A 27,677-nucleotide genomic window follows, 5' to 3' on the forward strand; every position below is an offset into this window, starting at 1 on the left:
TTGAGCTAAATATTTACTTACTTGAACTGTTGAGTTATAAAGTTGTGTGCGTGTTTAAGAAAATTAATAAGTTTCCTTTCAAGCGATAAATATGTACATCGATTTATCGCACCAAAAATTAATCCAAACAAAAGTTTTTTAAAAGAGCGATTGAGGTTAAATACACGACTAAGTACTGCTAATCAAGGGCCTTGACATAAGGGATGCATTACAGGTAGTTTCCCTATTATTGACTTTGTTGTTGACAAGTAATAAAAAAAAGAAAAATTTAAAAACAAAAAATTGTTATCGAGCAGTAAAAAGTGTTACAATACAGATGCGGTGTTAGCTCACTGGTGAGCGTGCTTGTTACTGATACAACGTGGTTTTAGGGGTCATGGGTTCGATTCCCGGTGAATACAGATTTTTTCAAAAACTGTTTTCATCGATAAAAGTTTCTATGCAACCCCAGCTGTTTTGAGGCGGGTTTTTCCGTGGAATTTTCCTTTAGAGTAATTCTAGAGTTTTTTCTTTGCCCCACAGATCTTCGGGCCTAGGTGAATGCGAAACAGTATTAGGAGGTAGAGATCAGCGGATCTGATGCTCCAGGCAGGGATCGCCGGCCTCATCGTTGGTGCAAAGAGTGTCAGCTTAACTGGCAAGGTGTTTTACCGGAAATACTCGCACTGTGCCCATGGATTAGGTATTACATCAGTAAAAGGGTTAGAAAATGGGAGTGGCAATACACCCCTACACATAGGTGGTGAGTGGGTGGCCCCAGTGGCTTGGCCTAAGAGCTGTCGTGTTAACCCGGAAAAAAAGTGTTACAATATTGCCGTTACCTTTATGCGATGTATGTTATCAAGGCATAAAAATTTTTTATAAGATAGTAAAATATGTATTTCCGTATAATTTTTGGTAAGATATTACACGAACACTATGGTTTAATAATGCAACCTCACTTTTTACGTGGTTATTACATCACAGTGTCAGTGATTTAAACTTTAAAGGTTTTGTAGGCTCCATTACTCAATAAATTAAAAGTAAAAACAGTTAATACGTACATATTAACCTCTTGATAATATTTCTGTAATTGTAGCTCAGGCTCTTGATAGTTTAGACAGGCTTGACATATCAATACTATAGTAAGATCATTTACCCTATTCCGATCAAGAAACCTCTAATATTGTACAAATACATTTCCTATTATTGTTTCATTTATTTATTTATTTATTTTTTTTTATACCGGGTTACCACGACAGCCTACTTGGCCTAGTTGCGGAGGCCACCCACTCATCACCTATGTGTGGGGGTGTATTGCCACACCCATCTCTACACCTTTTTCCTCGCCTCCTACCTGAATTCATGGGCACAGTGTGAGTATCTTCGGTGGAACACCTTGCCAGTTAAGCTGACACTCTGAGACTGTCAGACTCTGACGGCTGACAAGACTGTGACAATGTAATTTTAAGTCGTTGTTAAGAAAACTAACACTGATAAAAACTGTTTTTACACAATACACACTGCAGATATCAATCATTGCTAACAGTTGTAGCAATGATGGTAATAAAGAGAATAGCACCTAAATTTTTTTTAAATTATCTGTTTGTTGTTTAAACATAATTTAAGAATCTCGTCACACGTAATTTGTTACAGTTGTCTCTAACTTTCAAACCATCTAATTCGCTTAAGTTCCGTATCAACATAAACATAGCCCCTTCGATGCATCGATCGCTGCCTTGATACTTCAAATAATCTATTTTGCTATATGTACGTTTAACCTCCAAGACATAACAATGTGTAATTTAAAATACAAGAAAGTTCATTGTGAGTCGCGAATCGTGTACAAATCACGTTGCCCATATAGGCAGGAGAGGGTGTGATAAAAATCTACGTGAAAGTGGGAGGATGATAGTAGATGGCACGTGATTTTTATGCTTTTCAAAGTATTTGAATTTTGAAAAACGTGTAAAAAGTCTATGTTCACTACTATCGCAGCACATAAACAATAGACTTAATAAGCAATAAACAAAAAGCTTTGCCGATCGCTCATTGTAGTGTGTGTACAACTGGCAGTAAGTTCACGCGTACGAATAACTCAGTATGCAGAAAGTTAAGTGAGACATATAAAAATTTTGACCATTATATCGAGTATTGTTAGCTCATAAATTCAGAAAATAAAGTACGCTTTAAAATAAAACAAATACTTAAAATTTCATAGGATAGTGAAAAAATAGATAGAATAGTAAAAAATGGATTCATTGTATCCGTTCGGCTTATCTTAGTTGAATTCTACTGTATGGAACTTGTATGCATATGTAAAGTTAATTTATTCTAAACGCTTTACTATAAAACTAGAAAGGATGTATTGTTGAAGTGATAGCGAAAAACGTTGAGGCAAACCTTCTTTTAATCAATGCTTAAAGTTCAACTGTGTGTCATTAGTTTTCTGGATTCAGTTTAGACAAAATGTCATTTCATTTAAAAATTGTATGTGTTCGTGTTATGATAAATAAACAAAGAAGGTCCAGTAGCATGATTTCCTGTCTTGATCTTAACAATAAATGTTTCTGATTATTTCAACTTAATAGGAAAAAAACCAATAGTCATCGTTTGTGGCCTTGACGACAATGACTTAAAGCTATAGAGTAAAGGATCGAGCACCTAAAAACAATAGAGCAGATAGTAATGAAAAGTAACATCAATACATAGCTAGACTACTAAAAAAAAACTTAATGTTAAGATACGTACCACTTACTAAAAAAAAGTAAAGTGATTAGGTTATAGAAAACTTAAAAACTTGGTTAACCTAATAAATAAAATATAGACGAAAAGTTGTATTTTCTTACGCAGATGGAAATAATAATATTGACAGAAAAAAGCATCACTATTAGACTTGTAATAAAAAAATTAAAAATTAAAATTAAAACTCTATCATGAATGTAAGGATTTTAAAGTATTCTTCGAAAAAAAAAAAAAAAATAACAATAATAAAGAAAATCTTAATTTGGGACAACAAAATAAAGTTTAAGTTACAGAGCAACCGCAGTTAGAGGTTTAAAAATAATGATAGAACATTGACACATAGAGAACAACTCTTAACGTCTGAAATAAAAACAGAAGCACTTAGTAACACTAAGTGTCATTTATAAAAAAAAGGTTTTCAAGTTGTAATTACGAAATGTAGAAAAAAACATGTAAAATAAAGGCAGAAATGAAATGCTTCTATAGGCTACAAGAATGGAAAGGAAAAACTTAAAGCCCTAGAATGAAAAATTTAAATCAGTCAAGAAATACCTAAAAAAACAGGAAAACTAAGACACCCAGACATGTGCATGTATATAGCCCATAGTATTAAGAATAGAGTCAAATAAAATAATGTTACTGTGAGTCGAGCGGAAAAGGGGAAAACCTATGGCGATAGATAAACATCAATACATTTTCGAAACCTTTGAGTTTGTGTATTCTAGCAATTTTATTAAACTAGAAAATTATCCCACTACAAAGTTCCAAGAAGAAGTCAAAAATTTACAAAATAACCTCGTGTATTTCCTCTAGCTCCCTATATTACTATATCGTTCAAATAAATCCACTAACACTAAAATTGTATTGTTAAACTAAAGTACACAAAAACAATAAGCCTATTAGACCTGTAATCTCATTGAATAGTCCACCTTTATATAAATTATCGAAAAAATAAATAGAAATAGTTACATAAAATCCTAATTTTGTGTCTACTGTTGGCATTAAAAATTTCATAAAACTTATCAATAAGATATAAAACCTTGAAAACCCGCAAAACTCAATCTTAATCCTTCGATGTTAAAAAAAAATTTTTCCAAGTGTACCGATAATCAATGTAAAAAACGTTAAAAATCAAGAAAAGAATCGAATTGTAATATAACAAAGTTAAAAAAAACTTACAGATACTCAAAATTTGCTTAAAATAGAATTATTTTCAGTTTCGTAATAAAATATTTTCCGCTATTCGCTCCGTGCAACTCTTTGAAACAGTGCCACCAACGGGAAAAATTTTTCATACTTACAAATTAAAGCACCTATACTTCTTATGGAAAAATTTTTTTTTTAGCATAAAGCAGTGAAAAAATTACTGTTTCCTTGAAACTTGTTAACAACACTAAAAATACTTAACTTAATTATAAGAGATTCGTTCATGCCTCAAAAAAAATGTATAAAGCATCATGGCCTATAAGAGGCTATGTTATTCTTATGAGTAAGTACCGCCGTTTTTACCCATACAGGCAGCGCTGTTTCAGATTGCTGCATGGAGCAAATAGATATACTCACACCCATTAGCCCGCTTACAGCAGAAATTTTTGTGAATCGTTTTAAAAAATATATTATGAAACATAATCTTAGTAATCAATTACTATTCAGGTAGAGTTATGTGGATAATGTAGTCTATTGTTGGACCGGCACAGATAGACAATTAGATATATTTTTTAAATATATTAACACATTATACAAGAATATTACATTTATATTAGACAGAGAGAACAGTCAGAAAATTGACTTTTTAAATGTAAGAATACACAGAATAAATCATAAATTAGTACAGTACCTTTCAGAAACCTGCTTACACAGACACTACTAGACATAAGAATTTCATTATTCATCAAAACTAATACAAAAACAATTCAAAAAAGTATAATACATGAATGCCGTTCGAATCTAAGAAAATCTTGCAAACGTTTATGACAAAAGATCAGACACTTTTAGTTATGCAAACCATTTAATTGAGTGTGAACATATTTATGATCAAAATTTTAAAATTTTGCAGACAAAAAATTAACGTAAAAAATTATATTTAATAGAAGCATAAGAGATTATTAAAATGAAAAATTTAGACATTTTATTGAAGGAAATTTTAAATCTTAAGTGTTCACCTTTACACAACATATATTGTGTATTTAATCAACATGTATGTACGTTTTCGTGTGTAATTTTTCCATTGTTTTTCAAACTGTGATTATAAGTATGTATATTAAGAATTGAAGCACTAGATATTACATAGTCCTGCTGTACACACGTCTGAAGAAGGTACTGTGATACCAAGACGGCTGTAACGTTTTGAAAACCGAATAAAGTGTTAACGGACTAGTTTATTAAAAAGTCTATTTATTTAATCAAGAACGGAATACTGACATATTTAAAAAAGAGGTTGTAACTCAGTTGGTTAGAAACTAGTCTGAGGTACAGCTGGTCTAGTGGTGTGAGGGTTCAATTCCTGTTCAGGTCAACTTTTCAAAAAGTTAATTTTGGTTAGAATTTGTTTACAAGTCTCTCGTATGGCACTGCTCTTCAGAGCAACTCAGTATTATGTTTCGTGTGTATTATGAAAAAAAGGGATGCATGGCTAAATTAAACGTTTGAAAAAAGTTTGTACTCACAGAAAAAAATTTTAAGTGATGAGAGTTTGAAATTTTTCTGCCTGCACAAGGGAAGTTGGTCGTAGCACTCCCCTCAAAAATGGTAACACTACAGTTTGGTGCTAGATGAACTGTACAGTGTCAAAAGTAGGGATGCTACAGCGCAGAGTTTAGCACACCAGTTTGGCAAAACGTTGAGCTAGAAAAAATGCTGTATACTTAGTTCGTATTGTCGTGTCCTTTCGCTAGCTCGAAATTTCGTCTTTGGAGTACAAAACTCTTAGCTGTGATGTTCCCACTTATGACACCGTACAGTTCATCTAACGCCGAACACTTAGCTGTGGTGTTCCCAATCATGACACAGTACAATTCATCTAACGCTGAACTGCAGTATGACCATTTTCGGGGTAATCGCTTTGACCATCTTATCTCGTGCATACTATTGTTTGTTTCGACTCATATAGAATGGAATTCATTCTAAGGTAAGTCAAAATCAGTAGCTTATAATGTTAAAAGCTTTAAAGCTTGAAAAGTCTGAATAAATACGAGCTCTCATCAGTTCACATTTTTTTTATGCAGAGGGCTTAAGAAAGATTAGTTGAGTAATATAAGATAAGGTAAAAGGTTTCTAGTCAAGGTATAGGACTAACCTCTGTATCCATATGTCTGTGAGTAATCTAGTCCATTATGGTAAAAAGTTGGAAGAAGATAGTAGGAACCATTTGGAATGTATTATGTACGTGCCGAATATCTAACTTGAACAGTATCTTCAAGTTTTTACGTGTCAAAAAAGCAATTATCCGACTGCTCGACGTCATAGTCTGTATCGTCATACGAGTTGTAGATAAGGAAACATCACCAACGATCGTATTTTTTTACATTTATTTATTTAAGTAATTCATTTTAAATATATAATTAAATTCGTAGTCAGCAACTCGAAAAATGTTCAACCCAGAAATTCCAGATTGATTACTCGATTATTCAGTATTTGGCTAGCTTTTCAGCGATTGGCCCGATTCTACGTCAGACAAAAACATTTTCCCCATTACTAACGGTAGTCAATAGAGCACTGCATAGAGCAATGAATTAAACAATCAGCGCATCCGCTTCCTTAATGGATTTTAAAAATTTGTCTTGATCCAATAGTTTTGGACTTTTTGGTCTTGATTTCTTGACCTCCAACTCTCAGTTTAGTATGAAAAAAGCAACTAGGAAAGGTGTTGATGGATTAACTGATGATATTTTTATGTATTTTCTACCACACATTTTAAACAATAGTAAAAGTATTCCAACTTATTAATTAAATTAAAATATTAAAGCAGTAGTGATGTAAATAAGGAAATAAAAAAAGTTAAATGGTAAATAAAAAAAATAATAACAGTTTTTAATGTCAGAAATACTTAACACGTAAAATTTTGTAAACAATTTTTCTACTTTATGTTAATAAAGTAAGAATTTGTTCTGTATACACATATGAAAAAAATTTTTGTTACGTATTAAAATAAATAGTGAGTGTTTGTAATTTGTTCTATGTTATACTTTTCCCAGTGTAACAATCTTGTTTGGATAGAAAAAAATTGACTACACACACGATAGGCCTTCATACACGATAATAATTTTAATCAATTAAAGAAAAACTCACTCTTTCTACAAATATTTTAACCCAATACTTTTTCGGTGTGACGTTCACTACCCCCTCATGATTTCTAAAGTCATTAAAACAGTCCCCCCCTTCACACGAAATCTTGACCTGCATTTGCTTATCTAAGCAATCATTTTGTGATTTAATCAAGATCTTGACTTTTTATATTGTCAACTCTATTCTGGCGTAAGCCAAGATTCGAGCTTCGCCCAGATGCGTTAGTGCCCCTCCTCTGATTCCTTTGAGAGCGAGCTGGCCTCCAAAATTTTCCTTTATTTTCCTTCTTCCTTCTTCTCTTATGCCCTTTTGTCTTCTAGGAAAGTGGTTCTGACGGACCTGTCTCGCGGGAAGGTTAGTTTTTAGTCAGTAGGCACACCGGGTGAATCTGACACTACCACCGGATCAGCTGGGGTGTCTATGAAGATCTTTCCCTCCTCGCTCCATCAAAAAAAAAATCTCATATTGTATAAATCGCTTTCTTCTCAGTCCCGATAACTTAACCATTTTCAACCCCCCATACGATATTAAGAAGAACTCAAACACCTTCCCCCACATTACACCAAATCTTGACCTTCATCTGCTTAGCTAAGCGCACACATTATAACTTAATGGAAATCCTTACTTCCTTCATCATAAAATACTCTGTACTGTCCTATTATATTATCCTACATCTACTTTGCTAATAACACACAAATTATAATTTATTAGAAATAAAACAGTATTCATAGAAAGATTAAATGATATTTTCAAATAGTTAATATTAAGATAAATTCTAACTAAGAGTCTATGGACTACTTATAAATAAATAGTTGATGAAAATAAAATTGTCGAATAACATAATAAATATACGTGTTAAAATAAAGGTTTTACAAAGACTATACAGTAAAAATACTTTTCGTCATTAAATGCTGCTGCGTGTTTTCGGTTTTCCGGCATACTGGCAAGCAAAATCGCCTATAATACTGGATTGATCGACATGAACAGGTTTTCGTGCAATACTCTTTCTCTCGAGGCTTGCTTCTCAGCTGTATCATTAAAATATACTGATAAAAGGTTTTACTACAGTTTTACTTTTTCTACATTACTTTTTTTTCTACAATGCTTGTTTTTCTATTACTGGCATTTAAGACTTTGTTTTAAAGTATTCAATAAAAAGACCTATTTACTAATATTTAATTAAAATTAATTTTCTTTCTATCAAAAATCAAAAAAAAATTTAATGCATTCGTAAATATGATATAGTTACTCAGCTCAGTGAGTTTATACTTTAACTATAGTTTGTATCTTTATTTTTAATTCATATTAAATCATAAAAATTTTTTACCAATTTACATTTTTAATTTTTGATTCATCGACGCGTTTAATTCGTATGAAATTTCCATCTTAACTTTTTTATCTGAATGATACCACATACAGTTGACCATGAGAAAATGAAGGTTTCTTTAAGTATAAGCCTATAATTTTGGAGCTTTAACCTTAACAGTTATTAATATTCATTAAAAATGTTAAAATCAAAGGACACTGCTTTCTGTATAAATTCAACGGTAATGACAATGTACTCTCTGTATTTAGGAAGGCTTGTATGACATTCTAACATTTTTAAGTGTATACATCTACATTGAAACACAGAATTTCAAAGAATGCGGGACCTATTTCGTTGTCTTTTTTTATTTTTTTTATTATTTTTTTTTTTTTTTTTTTTTTTTACCGGGTAACCATGATAGCCGACTGGCCTAGTCACTGGGGCCACCTTCTTACCAACTATGTGTGGAGGTGTACTGCTGTACGCATCTTACCAATCTTCTAACTGATATCATACCTTATCATACCATGGGCACAGTGGAAATACCTCCAGTGAAACTCCTTGCCAGTTAAGCTGGCACTCTCTGTGTAGCTTTCCATGATCAAGACTCCATATTTCAAGACATCTACTCCTAACTGGTTAATCCGGCGCTCTCCAATGAAGCATTGGATTCAGGCTTCTTAGTATCCTCGGAAAAGCCCCATGTACCCGGGATCACTTCTCGCCGATGAGGCTGGCAATTCCTGCCTGGCGCCTGGCATCGGATCCGCTGATCTTTTACCCAGGCCAGAAAACCTGTGAGGCAAGGAAAAAACTCTAGAATTACTCTAAAGGAAAATTCCACGGAAAAATCCGCCTCGAAACAGCTGGGGTTGCATAGGGACCTTTTCCGATGGAAACAGTTTTTGAAAAAATTGCGCCCACCAGAAATCGAATCTTGTATTCCTAGAACAGCGTTGTATTAGTAACAACGTGCTTACCACTAAGCCAACGCCGCTCCTTCAGGACCTGTTGAGTTTTTAGATTAGTTCAGCGTTCTTGCAGTATGACTACAGTATTTCTAAATCGGCAGATTAGATTTAAAAGAACCATTATTATATCATTAATTAAAAAACATTACATTCTTAACCTAACTTTATTGTTATTTTTACATACCAAAGTTTATTATTAGAATGAAAACTTGTTTAAAATTTTATGTGATTAAAACATTATAAATCTACAATAAGAAAAAAAAAGAAAAGTAAACTTAGTGAGCCTTAGCGGCTAATAACGGAATTGGCTTTTTTTATTCACATTTATTGTTTTTCAATATAGTTATGTCTTAATCAGCGTTGGCAACTATATTATATTGACTATTACCAATTGTCGTAGTGGTGAGTTGAATCAATATAGAGATACTCTCGAGAATCAGCAGCATATTTTTGAACATTATTGTTGTTATTTTACACTGCTGCAGCGTTTTTTGATAAAATTATCGCTTTCTCACATAACTATTGGTACGACTTTCTAGATAAAATTTTAATGTTAGGGTAAACTTAAGAAATGACATCATCGACAGTTACAACCAGTTTTGAGAATGATTAATCCATGGTGGTAAGACCATTTTTAAATGGTTGTAAATAGAGAAACTCCACATAATCCCAGAAAAATAATAATTTTCAACAGGCATAAATAAATAATGTTAACATTAGTTTTTCTCGGAATTACTGGGAACGTCTGCTTAAAATACTAGCAGAAACAAATGTGACGCTACTCATTAATTTTTAGTTGGATCTTGAATCTTGTAATGTTCTTTTAACTGCTTTAACATGAACTCTATGACTCATTGTGCATTTATCCTGTAAGATAATTATTGTATTTTGAAGAATTTTTCTAAAAGGGTTATTTTTGCATTTCGGGCACATGTTATCTTCTCCGGAAAAAACATATTGGAAGCTTAAACGTAAAGTGAGATGTTCTATCCCCACTTGAAAGAGTAGCAGCAATGCCTAAAATTGCAACAGCAAACTACAGTTTTCAAGCAGATCTTGCTTAAGCCAATATTAGATTAATTAGGGACGTTATTCCTGTGCCCCCAGGAGCATCCTGACAAAAATTTTTCGACTTTTACTCGAGACACTATTAATGATACAATGGAAAGCTTGTCGTGGATCTCGAATTAACTTTAGAAGATTTTGCTCAACACAGTTATTTGAATAGTTGTAATGATAACCACATCTTATGGAATGCTCAAATCGAACATCAGTACAGAGATCATCTTAAACTAGTGAATTTATTTCAAATTCAAATTTTTTTCTAAAAAAAAGATGACCTTGTCTTCTTTTTTAATTTAACCGCTGTTAAATGTTTCTTCAGAAAATTTTAATTAAAAATCGTGCGATTGAAGTCACCAAGAATAAAGAAAATTATTACATAATTGTTGTTTGAATTCATTCCTCAAAATCTGAAACTGATGGTTTGTGGAAAACTAAAATGACTCCAAATTAGTCACCTGATTTTCATCGACTTTTAAACAAAGGAGTATCTGCAAATTTTTTTTTCTATTGATCATCATTTTCCAATAAACCATGTGTATGGCAGGCAGCTTTGTAAGTTGAACGAGTAATACAATCAACGGTTTCCAAGTACTCAAATAAAGTTGAGCTTCGAACATATTGAAGTAACATGAAGAAATAAGCGCTCCGATTGAGTAGGATGAATCGTCTTAACTCTACGTATGACTGAATCTTTTTACTCCTGGTTGGCCTGAAATTTTTTTTTTCTTAATTTCTGCTTACGAATTCATCATTTTTCTATCGGTTATAAGTGGAAACTCTGAAATACATAAGAGTTTAGGCAAATTCATCTATAAGCGTAGTTTGAAAAACGCGGTCAACGTCGTTCTTTTTAGATCTGTTAAAACTTGTTGAATATTTTGCAGATTAATGTATAGTCTTTCATAATTTCTAAAGTAGACGTCTAAATGTAAGGCTGCAGAATACAATGCATGAATCACAAAATAAAATACGCCAAAATCCTTTACAGGAAAAATACAGCATTTATTTGCATAATTTGCAATTTCGTAAACACTTTTAACTAAAAAACTAGCCCAAGTTGTTCCTTTCCTAATGTATTTACAAATAGCAGAAGGCCTTGAAAGATTGATAGGGTAGCCGTCATCTGTAGTTTAAGTTTATTTTATATAATTGTAAGGATATTGTCAAGTACATTTTCTGTTATGCATGCATGGTAAAGACATGTTGAATTCACCGCAAGGCCCATGAATAATACTTTTTGAAACAATATTAAACAGCAAAGGGTTTTGTTAAGAATCCAATAATACAACTGTAATAAGAGTGTCTATTTCATCTGGCATACTTCTCATTTTTAGCCCTTACAGTAAGTGCATGCGTAGAAGGCCTCGTTTTTGCCATTCAACACTGTAGATCCAAGCATCAACTCCACCGTACATTGCTATCTTAATGAGGAAATTTATAAGATTTTTTAGTTTCAAGTGAAAAACCCTGAAAATAATGTCATACCTGACTGAAGGTTTTGATTTTCGCGTAATTCATTTTTTTATTTTCGACCGTTAGGAGTTCCACGTAATGATGATGAATAAATATGGACACCAAAACGCTCGTACGTACGCCATTACATCCATCTTGAATTTTTTCCTGCATATATCGTGGTGAGTCAGTAAATAAGGATGGTAAAATACTGGCTGTCCGATACTATGAGTTTCAATGTTACTACTATTACTTTCTGTATCTCGTAGATATTTTCAAAACGCAATTTTTTTCAATGTGTTTGCAATTAAAGCCAACGCGCTACAGTCATTTTTCCATCATATCAACAACTAATGAATAAAGTAAGTTTTTATAGTGAAGCAGATAATTTTTACTAACAATTCTATACATAAATGTATATAAAGTGGTAAATAATCGATAGAATGTTAATTTTTTCTAAAAACAAACATAAGAGTAATAAGTCTAATAACATATCATATCGCTAAGTCTTTCATTAGTAATCTCTGTGGACCTAGGTATAAGGTAAATTCAGGTAATTACGAAAAACGTAACTCAGCACAGCATCAAGAACAGTGTTAAACAAATCATCAGTGGAACAAAAAAATTCTCTTTATTTTACGAGACATTTTATATGGAAAATAACAAAAAAACTATTTAGAAAGTTGAATTTCACATTTTTTGACTGCGTATCACTATAATTTGGATTCAGAAGAATGAAGTTACTTTATTCATGAATAGTTACTGTGATGGCAATATGGAATCGCGAGTGTATCTAATTAAGATAGAAATTGGGTATTTGTCTAAAATTAACTTAAGCAATGTCCCTAACCTCAATACAAATTAAATGTGTCCCGTAATAGCTAAATCAGACATGAGTTTAAAAATTTGATTTCAAATTCTTAAACACTTACAAACGAAAGAAATAGTATATTTTGCAAAGGCTTCGATTTACGAACCGAGAGGTTCGTAAAGAAGCCTTTTGAAACTAGTTTCGTATACTATTTTTCCGCCTGAGAACCCAAAATCAAGCAGCGAAGGTGCTATTTTGAGGTTAGAAGGCGGAAAAAAAAAGTTTTTTCAATTGATAGAAAAAAATGTGTTTCAACGGTTGAAATCGATTGTGCATACTATTGATGCATAATTTTTAAAAGACCGAGGTTAATGATCTCACACCGTCATAAGTGTCCCAAGTTATCTGAATTTACCTTATCCATAAACGTCCTTTTAGGTGTACTAGCAACGTATTCTTTATGATGACCGCCCAAAGAGTACATAATATTATTTTATCATATCTATCATTTAACAAAGTAATTTAAAGCCCCATTTAACTACTCATAAATAGCTGCGGTTACTTAATAAGGGTGTATGAGGTCCTGCTTTTCGACCTGAAACAGCCGTGAACGCTAGAGTTCTAACTCTGCATTGTATTTTACATTTTTTTATTTTTTTTTTTTTTCATAAGGTTACCACGACACTCTGCCAGTTGAGCTGATACTCTCTGCACCAATGATGCATAGGGTCCATTTGTCACTGTGTAGCCTTTCTACAGAGAAAACTCCATATCTTGAGACGTACACTCCTCGCTGGTTAAACCAGAGCTCTCTGCCGAAGCGTTGGATGTAAGCTAATAAGCATTCCCGGAGATGCCTCACAATTAAGCTACTACCAGAGCTGCATAGCGAATTATTCTTGATGTCCCAATCGAACTGAATTGGCGCTATCGATAGTAAGCAGCATGGTTCAGTACGGTCGGGACATACAAGCAGTGCTCTCAGAACACGGAAGATTGTTGTTACCAGAAAAACAGGTACTATATGTTAGTACAAGTATTTTCGATACTCTGTACAAGAAAAATGTGTACTGGTACAGGTATATTTGGTACGGTAGTATACTTTAAAGTACCTTAGTGAGTATAGATAAACCTTATACTTAGTACGTCAAAATCCGATACGTGGCACGGGTTTTTCCTGTACCAGTACAGAAAGTTAGTCGGCCAGTGGGAGCATTCAAAATGTCAGTATATATATATATATATACGTAGCTGTAAAAGTTCAAGAGGTTAGGATTTCAGTATATCCACCACAACACAATATAAAGTTCAATACATTGATACGAATCTAACAAGATATAATGATAAGTGCAGTAGGCACTTGAGGTCACTTTCCTGTTGCGTATAATAATTGGTTTTCACTCGCAAAGAACAATTTACATATTGAGCCAAAATAACAATGACAATCCCATACATGTATGCAAGTATGCACATATATATATACATACATATCTCCACTGTATATTATAAGCGCACGTACTGTGCGCGGTAGACAATACAGTAGAAAGCCATGCGCAGTATACAAATTTAATAGACTATCCATGGTACAGAAAAATCCTGTACCAAAGCTATTGAAAAACTTGTACTAGTATAGTTATAGAATCGACTAGTCACAGGTTTTTCGGTGATCCAGATAAGTATGTCAAAATGTGAGACTGGTTGCAGAAATCTCAAGACCTGTACGTTATTTTTCTATGCTCATCACTTTTGGTATAGCTTATTCTGGTAACAGCAATCTTCCGTGAAGTGGCATCCAAAGAAGCGTGAAATTCAAATTGGCTATATGGAGCAAAACGCAAAGACCCACATAACTCAACAGAATTATCTAACATAATAAATAAATAAACCCCAAGCTATTAAACCCAAAAACCCAATGCTAATTAACCCAGTAACACGGAACGCCTACTGGCCACTCTTAAATTTAATGCCTCAAATAATAACAAAAGCCCCAATCACCACACAACCCGGGGCACTTACTGGTCACTTTGTTAATTAATATAATGAATAAAATAATGCAAGCGCCAATCCCCTCACAACCCGGGGCGCATACTGGTCGCTTTGTTTATTAATTAAATAAATAAAATAATGCAATCGCTAATCTCCTCACATCCCGGGGCGCTTACTGGCCGCTTTGTTTATTAATATGTGAAATAAAATAATGCAAGCGCCAATCTTCTCACAACCCGGGGTGCTTACTAGTCGCTTTGTTTATTAATTAAATAAATAAAATAATGCAATCGCCAATCCCCTCACATCCCGGGGCGCTTACTGGTCGCTTTGTTAATTAATATAATAAATAAAATAATGCAAGCGCCAATCCCCCCACTACCCGGGGCGCTTACTGGCCAATTTGTTAATTAATATAATAAATAAAATAATGTAAGCGCCAATCCCCTCACAACCCGGGACGCTTACTGGCCGCTTTGTTTATTAATTAAATAAATTAAATAATGCAAGCGCCAATCACCACACAACCTGGGGCGCTTACTGGTCGCTGTGTTAATTAATATAATAAATAAAATAACGCAAGCGCCAATCTCCACACAACCCAGTGCGCTTACTGGACACTTTGTTGAATAATATAATGAATTCAAAGTTATTAATTAACAAAGCGACTAGTAAGCGCTCCGAGTTGTGTGGTGATTGGCGCTTGTTTTATTTTATTTATTTAATTAACAAACGAAGCGGCCAGTAAGCGCCCTAGGTTGTGAGGTGATTGGCGCTTGCATTATTTAATTTATTTAATTAATAAACAAAGCGGCCAGTAAGCATCCCGGGTTGTGTGGTGATTGACGCTTGTGTTATTTATTTATTTAATTAATAAACAACGCGGCCAGTGAGCACCCCGGGTTATGTGGTGATTGGTGGTTTTGTTATTTTATTTATCATATTAATTAACAAAGCGACCAGTAAGCGCCCCGGGTTGTGTGGTGATTGGCGTGCGGTGGTGGTTGTTGCACGGTAATAAAAAATGTAACGCTTCTTCTGCTCAAGCTAGCGTAGCGATTAGATCTGTTTGTCCTGGCTACCTCTCGAGCACGCAGGGAACATCATCATGTCGTCGGCGTGACAATCACACGTTGTTAGGACCAGTAGCAGCAACAATAGTAAGATAGCCTGTGACCTGCCAGCATACGAGCGAGGCTCTCATCGTCTAACAAAAAGTGTCCGTAAGAAAAGGAAAACGCCCCTATTAGATAGTCGGAAATTTGTAGCTATTATAATAAATAATTTTGTTAGTGCAAGTGATCAACCTATTTCGTTAATTAATAAATCCAAACATTGTATAAAATACCATCCATCTTTAAATTTTCATAGTAAACCAGTTGTTAGCGGTTTCTAACTGCTAAGCACGGTTTTGTTCAAATTTAAAATCCTTCAACGCTACCAATTGTATAGTTGTTGCTCCGTCTTGACTGTTAATATTCGAATAGCAGAGACGTCAACAACGTTAAAAAGTTTTTCAGTTTTGTAGTTTGAATACTCTAATTTGAATAACTAATTTTGAGGCTAAAATTACTCATGTAAGTATCTTAACTGCTGTATTTTGTATAAAGGTATTTGAATTTTTGGCTGTTCTAATTTTGAGCTTATAGATTTTTAAAATTGCTGGTTACATCTTTGACTTTTACAAAGTTATAAAGGTATTATTACAAGGTTTAAAGCGATTATAGAAATTAAATTTTTCAGTTTCATTGTTCCTATGAAATTTTCAAAGTTAAATTAAACTGCTTATGTTAGGGAGAAAAAAAGGATTGTATGTTTGTATCAGTGTTCTTTAGAGCATACAGTCCATTTTTTGAGGACTAAGCATGGTAGTATAGTTACAACTTTTTCATAAACTGCAGGGCTTAACTTTTAAAGTTATCTTATTTTTTTAGCTATGTTTCAGATTAGACAAAAACGTTGACATAATTAACTAAAATGGGATATGAGGTTCGGTAGCAAGAAAAGCGTAATGCAAACATTCTAGTCAAAAAAATTTTTTTCTCAATACTTTTTCGAATTTTATGTAATTTATTAAGTTTCACCAGTTCTTGTTAGATATTATTGCACATTCTTACTATCTTATAACGAATAAATAAAAATCGTTAAATAACACATTCTTTAGTTTTACTTCTGATGGTCTAGTGTACATTCTCTGTATAAAGTATGTAGATCAGGGATGATTTAAGGTGTTGTACATCAAATAGGATTAAAAGCTAAGGTAACAGTACCCTTTTTAAAATAAATTGTCGCCATTAAACATATCAAGCGCAGACACAAAAAATATATATACGTAAATATTTTATGTGTCAAACAATAAAGTTTTGGTTTTATTTAACACATAGTTTGATTTATGTCATCGTAATACAGATTAAAAAATGCGAAGCCTCATAGGTATTTTAATCCGCCCGTAAATTATGTTAGTTTTTCAGTCGAAAGAATACATTAATCTATTACATCTTGAAAACCTGCATTTTAGTATTTAAGTTATCAATACAATTTTTTTTTGTTTTAGGTAAGGCATTTTATTTGGAAAAGCTCAGCTGACTTGACTATTCACTATCGACCAGTGAAGTAATCAGTTCTTCGGAAGTATTTCTGGCTCTGCTAGTAATTGTGGGGTATTACAGACTTTATAATGTATTCAATGAGCATCAGTTAATTTACAAATATAAAAACTAATAGTAGATTCATTACAATTTTAATTTAGAAAGTGAATAATAAAATCTTAATAGTACGAATCTATAGTCCTTTGTATACTGTGTATACGATTTCAAAAGGTAAGCTTCGTGTTATAGTATTAATGAGTCTTAAGATTCTTTAATAGCTGTAAATCATACAAATACTAAGTTGTTATTTGTTGTTATGACGCACTTGTTTTCTAAATTAGTTGACCAGATACACTTATGTAAACTTAATAATAATAGAAATTTTTCAGAATTGTTATCTTATTTTTCACCTTTTTTTTACCTACTCTATGTAACCACTCAAGTTCAAAAAACTTTTTTTTTAATGTAGCTGAAGTTTGTGTTAAAATAAAATATTTATATTACTAAAAATACGGTAAATCACATCGTGAAAGGATACTAAAAAAAAGTTTAAATGCGCTTACTCTATTTTATGATCTAGGACAATGTAAGAAATATTCAGTCATCCTCACAACAAATGGGTTTGAGAATATTTTAACTGTTTTGAAATGCATAGAAAAAGTATTAACTTCAACTTTGCAAGGAAGTTCCAAAAGTGCGTTGAATATTATAATTTCCCATGATTTATGATTTTTCAGACGTCAAGAGTTATGTCTCAATTCTCTTTCATGTATATAAACATTGATTAAACAATTTTAATCATAAAAATTATGAACTGAAGTGCAATAGAAAAATAATAAGAATACAACACCAAGCATCCTTAAGTTACTATCAACTTAATTACTATTTACACCCTCAAGATTCGTAGACGGCAAAAATGTTGAAGAAACTACAAATACTAACTTCTTAAAAACTAGTAGTCAGTAGATGCTTGGGCAAGCAAGTAAGAAATTATACTTCTATGATAAACAATAAATGAATGAAAATACTTTCTATGAAACGATGTGTTAAATAATCCACTGCAATGTATCGAAAAAGGTGCAGTTATCGTTTGAATAAGAATTTTCTTTAATTAGAGGTGGTTTCAATAAGTATTTTAATATTTAATAAATAAACAATTTTTTTTAAAATACATCGTAGATAAAGAAAGTTTAAATTAGAGCCATAGCACGACGTGCTGTCAAGCTAGCAAGCATAAGATTGCGCTTTCATCGAATCTTTCGATAATTTCAAAACAACTTCCTACTGCATACGCTGATAACATCTCTAACTTAACGCTAGAATCTGTCACGTATGTGGAGACACTCGTTCCTAGTCGTGTTTTTAATACCCACAATGTACGCATATCTGAAAGGAGGAGAAAAAACATCCTATAGTACCTCTTTTTCTTGAATAAAGTGTAGTATTACATGTCAGTAAATGTCGCTGCAGGATGTCATTATGCATAGGTTTTTTCAATAGATATTATTAAAACATTTAACGTATATTTGTGCATGTGTAAGAATCTCTGTAAAACTTGTTAAGCAAAGGAAAGACAAATAATATCAAATTCGTTGATTGTCTTTTCGAAAATTCAAAGACCTCTACCTACATCACTACGAACCATTTTGTTAGAAAACAGTACAGAAACATAAATTAATCAAAAAATATAATATCTGGAGAATTTTCTCGTTATTAAAAAAGTTCTAACATAATTAATAAAAAAATAAATGACTTGAATAGGCAAAATATTGAGTTTTTCGATCATAGCGTTGTTTTGTTTACATATTTTGAGAGATCAATTCCAAAGCCCTTATATTTGCCTATATTATTCAGTTGTTTTTACTCTACCTGAAGATTTGCTTCCTCACCCTGCCCCACCCTTCGCCACGCTTCCTCGTCCTTTCCTACTCTTCCCCACCTTTCTCCACGATTAAGCTTATGTTTCTTTTATTTCTTAGCTTAATCTGACCGTTACAAACTTTCCCTGCCTTACACTTTCCCCCTTGATCGATGAACAATTTTCTCTGAAAATAAAATAGCATATGAACCAATGAGTTTTTGAATGATACATGTACATTTATATTTCACAACAGTTTAACGCATTTATTTGAAGGCATTCATTAAACTGACTAAGTATATTGTTTAACAATTACTTATTCGATTTTTTAGTAATTCAAACGTCTTTGTATTATACTCGATAATGTCATTATACTTAATAATTTTATGTTACAGTTGGATAACTTTGTTATGCGTAAACAAGTTCTATTACATAGTAGGCAGTAAGCCTTCATAAATTGCGATTAAAACTTTAATTAAAAAAATTAACTTTACATTTTCGTTCGATTCATCTGTTCCTTGTGCTGCTGCATAATTAATACTATAGTAGGATGATGTAGCAGTTTTTTCCATAGTGTTCAGTACTTTATTAACAAATAATGAAGTATATTCGTTATGTGATGTAAAAGTAACTCCATTTATGAAAAACTACTTGTTTATCAAAAACTGCAAAAGTCTTTCGTTTTCCATTCATATGGTATTATAAACAAATTAATTTTACCTTTTGCTATATCTAATGAAAATAAAAATAATTTTATCTTCGGTGATATTTGTTTTTTTTTCATTTAAAAATATTAGAGAGTTTCCATAAATAAGAGTACCTTAATGTTTCTTCTATAATAGCTGATGTGAAGTTATTTTTTCAAACCGATAAAATTTGCCTGATATTATTTTTTCTCCAAAATGTAAATCATTACTACTAAAATTTTTTAATATTCAATCCACTATTTCTAAAGCTTTTTTTGGAATCATTGACGCTTCATTCCATACTATGATATCTACTTCTCCTTATTTTTCTGTCGGATTAACGTTCTAAGAATGCTATTTTATTGTTTGTTTAATCTAAAGGTAGTTTAAAAATTATGGGACTTTGTCAGACCTCTTGGTAACAAAATAAAAGCAATTTCCCACTGATCTTCCTCAGTTCTTAGAAAAAATCCGAAGGCCCTCTACCGAGCGCTAAAAGTTTTTGAAAAATCTACGGGCTTCACACTGCCTTGCTGAACTTTATAAAAAAAACCCATCCATAAGCCTCTACCGACCCCCTGCGTAATCAGATAATATTTTCCTTTATCATAGTAAGGTCCTAATTAAAAAAGAAAACTTTCTGATGCCCAATATAACAGGTACAAACTTTCGTTAAAAAATTCGTTACGTTTTTCCGTTATCTCAAATAAAATGATCATGTAGAATTATCATGAATAAAATATTTAGCAAATTTCCATACCACCTATGGGGGAGTGGTAATGTCCTGCTAGTGACTTTTTATTGGATGTTGACAAAGTATATTCATCATATTATTAAGAAAGTACCATTCTACTACACGAAAAAATTGTACTGAGGCAATATGCAATTAATAAACTATTTAAATATCTAAATCCTGGTTCTCGCCTTTAGTCCTACTTTTTACGAAAAGGCTTTATAAATAATTGAGTAAAGTTTCTTGAAGTATTTCTGAAAAACTTTGAAAAGTTGCTCTGGCTTTTTCTCGTGGCTCTAACTTTCTAAGTCACGAATCGAAATCACCAGTTTTTTTTTTGTTTATTCTTTGAGGATCTTCTACTCACATCAGAAATGTTTCTCTTTCGAAAATTATAAATTTCCCTTTGTTTTTTGCAAAGGAGATTGAAACAAAATATCAACGACAATATTTAAACTAACCAAAATTGTTTATTAGTCTAAATATAACATACAATCACCAAGAGAATGTCTCGAGGAAATTTGAGACGCGTATGCGAATGAGATTAATAAACAGCTAGCTGCCACGAAACAACGATTGAAAGCGTTGTCCGAGGAGTCTAAGCTTTTAATAACAAATAACAAAATACTACCTCAAACAAAGAGGACAATTGAAAGATCTTACTGAAGTCACTCTAGTGGGAGAGAGAATTCACTGCTCGGTGACGAGTTTGATTAACAAGCTTCCTTGATCCAGCGGGGAACGGAAACTGTTGACAAACTGCTGTCTGCGTGGAAAGATCTAGTTTTGTTCTTTCTGTGTTCGATGGCCGACTTTTCAACTGAACTACGAGAGCCTGGCTGCCACGGGGGAGCTTCCCGACCTTCCTCGAGGGCCCACGAAAGCCGACTCTTAACCCGGCGCGAACTCAGCGGAGCGATCGCCAGAGAGCCCCGAAGATTGGGAATTAATAGGGGCGGGGGACGAGCACACCAACACAAGCTCAGACGGAGCAGTTTACACTACCTTACTTGTGTGCGCGAGCCCCTTCCACGTTTACCAGCCAGTCTCTAGTATAATGTAATACAGTTCGTGCACCGAGCAGTAAGTCCCCTACAAATATTCACTTATAAGTGAACATTCCGCCCACTTTGACGCACTTGCGTCAACAAAACAATTATACACTACTAAAGAATAGGAAAGCCTAATAAGCTAATAGAAACTGTCCCTAGACTACCAACGCTTCTTAGGTAGTTTTACAACAATATTAAAATTCTGTATAATTGAATAACAGGCACTTGGTTTCAAAGAAAATAAATTGAATCATAAATTTTCAAAACTAAATTAACATTAATTAGAATGAATAAAAAAAATGTACTTTTAGCTACCCTATCGAAGCTACCGAACTCTTGGATTTTCTTTAACAAAATTTTACAGCGGTTCATTTTAGGCAACTAGACTTTTAGTTGCTGATAGAGCTGCTCCAATTCCGGCTCGGTAGGGAGTTTAATCAACTTCACGATGGGGCGCTTGAATGACGAATTCGCAGTTTTCACCGTGACAACCCGTACGAGTCCGTCATCACCTGGATGGGTCTCAGTCACCAGACCAAGTCGCCACTGGGTCGGGGGGGAGAGTTCATCAGTCAGCAGTACTACGTCACCTTGCCGCAAATTAGGCCTTGGGTTTAGCCATTTGTTGCGACGTTGTAGATGATGAAGCACTTCTTTCCTCCAGCGGGCCCAGAATGAATCCCGCAGAAGGCTGAGCAACCTCCAGCGACTGTTGAAGGATGCTGGTTGTTTGGTATCATCGTAGGGCTCGGGATGGGCGAGCAATGAGGTGCCCACCAGGAAGTGCGACGGCGTCAGTGCAACTGCTTCGTTGGCATCGGTGCTGAGTGGACAAAGTGGCCTAGAATTCAGGCAGGCCTCGATCTTAGTGGCCAATGTAGTAAGCTCTTCGAAGGTGAGCTTGAGCTCTCCAATCACTCTACGGAAATGATGTTTAAAGCTCCGAACGGCAGCCTCCCACAGACCACCAAAGTGAGGAGCTCGTGGAGGTATAAAGGACCACTCGGTGCCACGACTAGCCAGTGTAGAGGCAATGCAGTCGAAGAAAGGCGACGCCGAGTTGAACAGAGCTTTTAGCTCCTTCGCTGCTTTCGTGAACGTGGTGGCGTTGTCTGAGTAAATGGTGTGGCACACACCTCGACGAGCTGTGAAACGAGTAAAAGCTGCAATGAAACAATCGGTGGAAAGGTCAGACACCACTTCAATATGTACTGCTCGAGTAACAAGACAAATAAATATAGCGATGTAGCCCTTCGTCGTTTTTGCTCCTCTGCCTCTTGAGAACAGCACAGGAAACGGACCGGTATAGTCCAACCCAGTAACCGTGAAGGCACGAGAAGGCGTTGTGCGTGTAATCGGCAACGGTCCCATCTGCTGGGTCAGGCGTGGAACGTTGAAACGAACACATCGTACGCAGCGTCGATAAACTCCTGTGGCCACAGCAGATCCTCTTGTTATCCACAGGGATCGGTACAAGTGCGACAGCATGAGTTGGGTGCCGCCGTGGAGTGTCAATTCATGGGTCTCTTCTACTAGGCGTTTCACGAAGATACACGCACCAGGTAGAATCACAGGGTGCTTCTCGTTGTAAGGAAGTGCTGAGAGGTGTAAACGTCCTCCAACCCGAATGAGACCTTGACTGCATACAAACGGGCTGAGACGTGCGAGCAGGCTTCGCTTGGAGAGCGGCTTCCCAGAGAGTAACTGAGCGTGCTCTTCTTTGAAATGTTGGAGTTGAATGGCCCTGAAACAGTAGATACGAGCCATGGCCCAGTCTCTTTGAGACAAGATTTGATTTGAGTCTTGGGTTTTTGCAGTGGCTTTAAAACGCCAAGCACAGCAGTAAGCTAAAATACGAATTATCTTGCTAAAATTTGAGAACTGCTGAAGGGATGGTAAGCAGTTACATCCAGAAGTTGTTCTGTCATCGTCGATTTTCACTTCCGTGGCTGCAAGAACATGAACCTCTTCATCTATCTGGGGTTTAAAGGGGCCTGAAGTCGGCCAAGCAGACTCTGGCAGTGGCAGCCAAGCTGGTCCATGCCACCACAACTGATAATCGGCGAGTACGGATGGTGTGAGGCCTCTAGTCGCGCAGTCTGCTGCATTATCGGCGGACCTCACGTGCCTCCAAGTCGCAGTTGGCAACCGAGTTTTTATTTCGCTAGTCCGGTTGGCCACGAAGGTCTGCCACTTTGATGGATGACTCTTTAGCCATTCCAAGACAACCCTAGAGTCCGACCAGGCGTGGATGTTAACTGGCGGTTTTAGCGGCGATTCAAGCAGATGATTGATAAGTCGTGCCAGCAGGGTAGCAGCGCAGAGCTCCAACCTCGGCAGTGACTGAACCTTCGTTGGTGCAACCTTAGTCTTCGCCAACAGAAGCATAGGCTGACGACCTGGTACGACAGAGTAAAGAGCAGCTGCGTATGCTCTCTGCGATGCGTCAGCAAACCCATGGAGATGCCACTCTTCCTTCTCAGTTGTGTTAAGCCACCTTGGAATCCGAATGATTGAGATATTTGGAAGCTCAGCCCTGAACTGCAGCCACCTATCCTGTAAAGATTCCGGCACTGGCGTGTCCCAATCGAGGTTATCAAGCCATAAGTCTTGCATTAAAACTTTAGCTACAATAATTATAGGTGCCAGCCAGCCAAGTGGGTCAAATAATCTGGCTATTTCAGATAAAATCGAACGCTTAGTGACTTGTAGAGCTTGAGATGCAGTGTGAACTGAAAAAGTAAAGGTATCCTCGCCTGGCAACCATTTAAGACCCAAAGTTGAGATTACCTCGGTGTTTTTTACCGTTACCTCCGTCTTGTAAGCAGTGGATTGTAAGCCTGACAATAATTGATTCTCGTTAGCCGCCCACTTGCTGAGTGCCATACCAGCCGTTCCGAGTAACGCCACCAGCTGATCTCGCTTACGAAGAGCATCGTCCACAGAGTCTGCGCCGGCGAAAATGTCATCAACATACAGCATCTGTTGAAGGATGACAGTTGCCTCAGGATATTCATGGGCACCATCGAGCGAAAGCTGCTTCATGACCCGAAGCGAGAGATATGGGGCTGAAGCAGTGCCGTAGGTCACCGTGACACACCGATAATCTTGAATTGGTTGCGATTCATCCTGCCTCCACAGAACTCTTTGCCAATCGGAATCAGCTGGATGAATCCCTATCTGTCGAAACATCTTGATCACGTCTGCTGTAAACACAAACTTGAACCGTCGCCAAAGTGTTAATACGATTAAAATATTAGCCTGCAATTTCGGTCCAGGCAGGAGTACATCATTCAAGGAGAGACCATTTTTAGCCTTCTGAGAAGCGTTGAAAACGACACGTAATTTTTCAAGATTGTCTGGCTTAACAACTGCATGATGGGGCAGGTAATACGAAGGGTTTGGAACTTGCTGAGGAGGAACTAACTCCATGTGCCCTAACTCGATGTACTCGAGCATAAATGCTTGATAACGAGCAGCGAGTTGAGGATTCTTCTGCAATCGTCGCTCAGAATGACGCAAACAGGCTGCAGCTAGGTCGCGGGAACCAACCAAATTAGGGCGCTTGGCAAATGGCAAACGGACCACAAAACGCCCGTTCTCATCGCGAAAATGCGTGCTCGAAAAATGCATCTCGCAAAAGTCCTCGTCTGGAGTTAAAGGAACCTTGCGAGGCACCTCTTCAATCTCCCAAAACGTCGCAAGCTGCTGTGAAAGCGATGGTTCCGCAACCACATGAAATGAGCGAACCAACTTGGACGTATCTTTCGCAGGCAAAGGCGATACGGGTCCAGTCAATAACCAGCCGAAGACAGACTGTTGAGCTAGTGGTGACCCGATCGGACCCCTTTTTATGCCATCCAGAATCAAAGTGGAATATACGTCGGCTCCTAAAATACAATCTACTCTCGCGGGCACTGCGAATTGGGGATCGGCTAAAGTCAGACCATTAATATGAGGCCAATGCCCTTGAGGAACTTTCTCCTTAGGTAAACAACCCGTAAGCTCATTCAGGACTAGAGCGGAAAATCCCATCGCGAAATTCTGATCTGAACTAGATTGCAAAATACCCTGCGCAACCGTGTTGCATCTGGCAGGTGCCTCAGTTCCCACGCCAATCACTGAAAGTGAGGTTTTTTCAGTATCTAAACTTAAATGCTGCACGGTACGTCGCGTGATGAAACATCTCTCTGCACAAGGATCAATCAAAGCACGAACCGTTAGCGATTTTCCAAATGAATTAGAAATTTTTATGCGAGCAGTCGCTAATAAGACTGAAGCACCGACAGAAACACTATGCGAAGCTACCTGAGAACCTTCACCGTCTAAATTAACATCAAGACCGGGATTGTTCGGACTATTATCTCCGGGTTTATTTTCGCGGTTGCTTGACGATTTATTCGATGAGCTGCCATCGATGTGCAATTTTGAATGGTGCGCGGCATGGCACGTAAAACAGCGGTTAGGCGAAGAACATTTACTTGAAAAATGCCCCTTCCTCAAACAATTCAAACAGAGCTTCAAGCTTTTACATAATTCACACCTCTGTGCTGGGGTTTTTGCGTTGAATTGACGGCAACGATTCAACCAATGATTACCTTGACAAAGGTCACACGACGGCGTAGCTTTTGAACTCGATGAATCAACAGTTTGCGTGTTATGAGCCGTGACACGATTAGAAGAACGAGACGACGAACCCCGCTTATTCTGTGACCCCTGATTGTCGTTTGAAGAATAAGCCTGCTCTAAGGTTTGAATCCGTTTTTCTAAAAATTTTAAAATTGAATCATAAGTCGAAAACCCTTCGGTGGCTCCCTGGGATATCTCCCAAGCCTCGCGTGTGTTAACGTCTAGCTTGCGGACTATGCAATGCACTATCCAATTGTCATAGTGATCGATAGGACAATTCAAATCACGCAACGCGCGAACAGCTTCCTCGGTTCGGTCTATGATCTCGTTAAGATCCTGTATATTACGAGATTTAACCTCCGGGAGTTTCATTAAATTCTCCAGCGTGGAAGAGAGACGGATACGCGGATTATCGTACCGGCGTAAGAGCTTTCCCCACGCGACGTCGAAGTTGGTCTCGGTCACGTCAAGTCCCTTTAATCGTTGTGCGGCCGGACCCTGTACTGCGGTAAGTAAGTGTTGTAACTTCTCTATGCGAGATATATTGGCCTTATCTTTAATAAGGGAGCAAAAACGCTGCTTAAAACTCTCCCACTCAGCTTGATTTCCAGAGAAAGTTGGAAGCGAAATAGCAGGAAGCATAAGATTAGGCGCAGCGGCCGTAAAATTTTGAACGATAGGGTTCGGACCGGTGGCCGTCGCGGGCGGCTCGAGTTGGTAAATTAAATCGCGAATACGACTTAATGCGCTGATGTATTCAGTCTCTCCCGTTATATAAATTTCCTCTTCAAAGTAAGGAATATTTGGGTTTTCGTCTTCTATCGTCATCAGCTTTTCGTTATTCGATTCGAATTTTGTCCAATACGACTTGAGCAAATCAAGACGAGCCTTATAATACGTAGCATTCCGATTTTCTACTGGAGTTTTGCTGACCGTGTTTACGTAAAAGTTGGATAGAAATCCATATAACTTCAGTTGCGCTTTCAACAAGTCGTTCATAATGAAAGTAGTAGACGACAGCTAAATACAGTAAGAAAGTACCGTTGATGAGCCAACGAAGTAAACAAAACAGCGAGAGCGCTACGCTTACAACCGGCTTTACGGGAGTAGAAGAGAGACGACCAATGTTACTATATCGTATCTACGTTGTGCGAGAAGGAGAAGACGACTTACCGTCCCCGTCACACCTTTGTCCCCGTACTCATCTACCTCGTGCGAACGCCGAAGAACTGGCCTGCATGTGTACAAGTTGAGTCGAACGGGTGATAACAACGCGTAGGTGGTAGGGATTGAAGCCTCTCTGCCCTTCGAAGAACCGCACAAGGAAGAAGCGGCGATAACTGAGGCGATAACTGAAGAGACCACCGTTGTTATTGTCAACACTCCCTTCCACACTCGATCGTTCCCTCTTCCTCACTCTCGTATCACCGGGCGGCTGATGTTGTGTTTGAAATCATGAATTCACTTGATTTCACTCTCTGAAAATATTTTTCAAAAGGAAAACTGTTTCTGATGATGAGAAACCACGCTCT

At 36.1% G+C, this 27,677-nt stretch overlaps 2 protein-coding genes across 4 annotated transcripts in view; one reads left to right on the forward strand and one right to left on the reverse strand.

The window, feature by feature from the left end:
* The window catches only part of LOC106635889 (WD repeat-containing protein 48), a 161,836-nt gene extending 144,258 nt beyond the window's left edge, over window positions 1-17,578 (forward strand). For all 3 annotated transcript variants that reach the window (XM_089596139.1, XM_014348078.2, XM_089596140.1), the window contains one exon: window positions 17,154-17,578. In XM_089596139.1, coding sequence (XP_089452265.1) covers window positions 17,154-17,216 — 63 coding nt within the window. In that variant the 3' untranslated portion in view covers window positions 17,217-17,578. The remainder of the gene's footprint in view (window positions 1-17,153) is intronic.
* Window positions 17,579-21,897: 4,319 nt separating this feature from the next.
* On the reverse strand, window positions 21,898-27,144 carry LOC149373586 (uncharacterized). Its single transcript, XM_089596916.1, has one exon. It carries the CDS (start codon window positions 27,142-27,144, stop codon window positions 21,898-21,900), a length of 5,247 nt encoding a protein of 1,748 aa, XP_089453042.1.
* Window positions 27,145-27,677: the final 533 nt, after the last annotated feature.

Source organism: Copidosoma floridanum, unplaced genomic scaffold (genome assembly GCF_036245765.1).
Source record: "Copidosoma floridanum isolate Cflo_tuat_1 unplaced genomic scaffold, Cflo_Japanese_pri ptg000030l, whole genome shotgun sequence".
In the NCBI taxonomy this organism is placed as follows: Eukaryota; Metazoa; Arthropoda; class Insecta; order Hymenoptera; family Encyrtidae; genus Copidosoma; species Copidosoma floridanum.

Coding starts and splice junctions, on each gene's coding strand:
- LOC149373586 (XM_089596916.1), bottom strand. CDS start 27,144: ATGAACGACTTGTTGAAAGCGCAACTGAAGTTATATGGATTTCTATCC.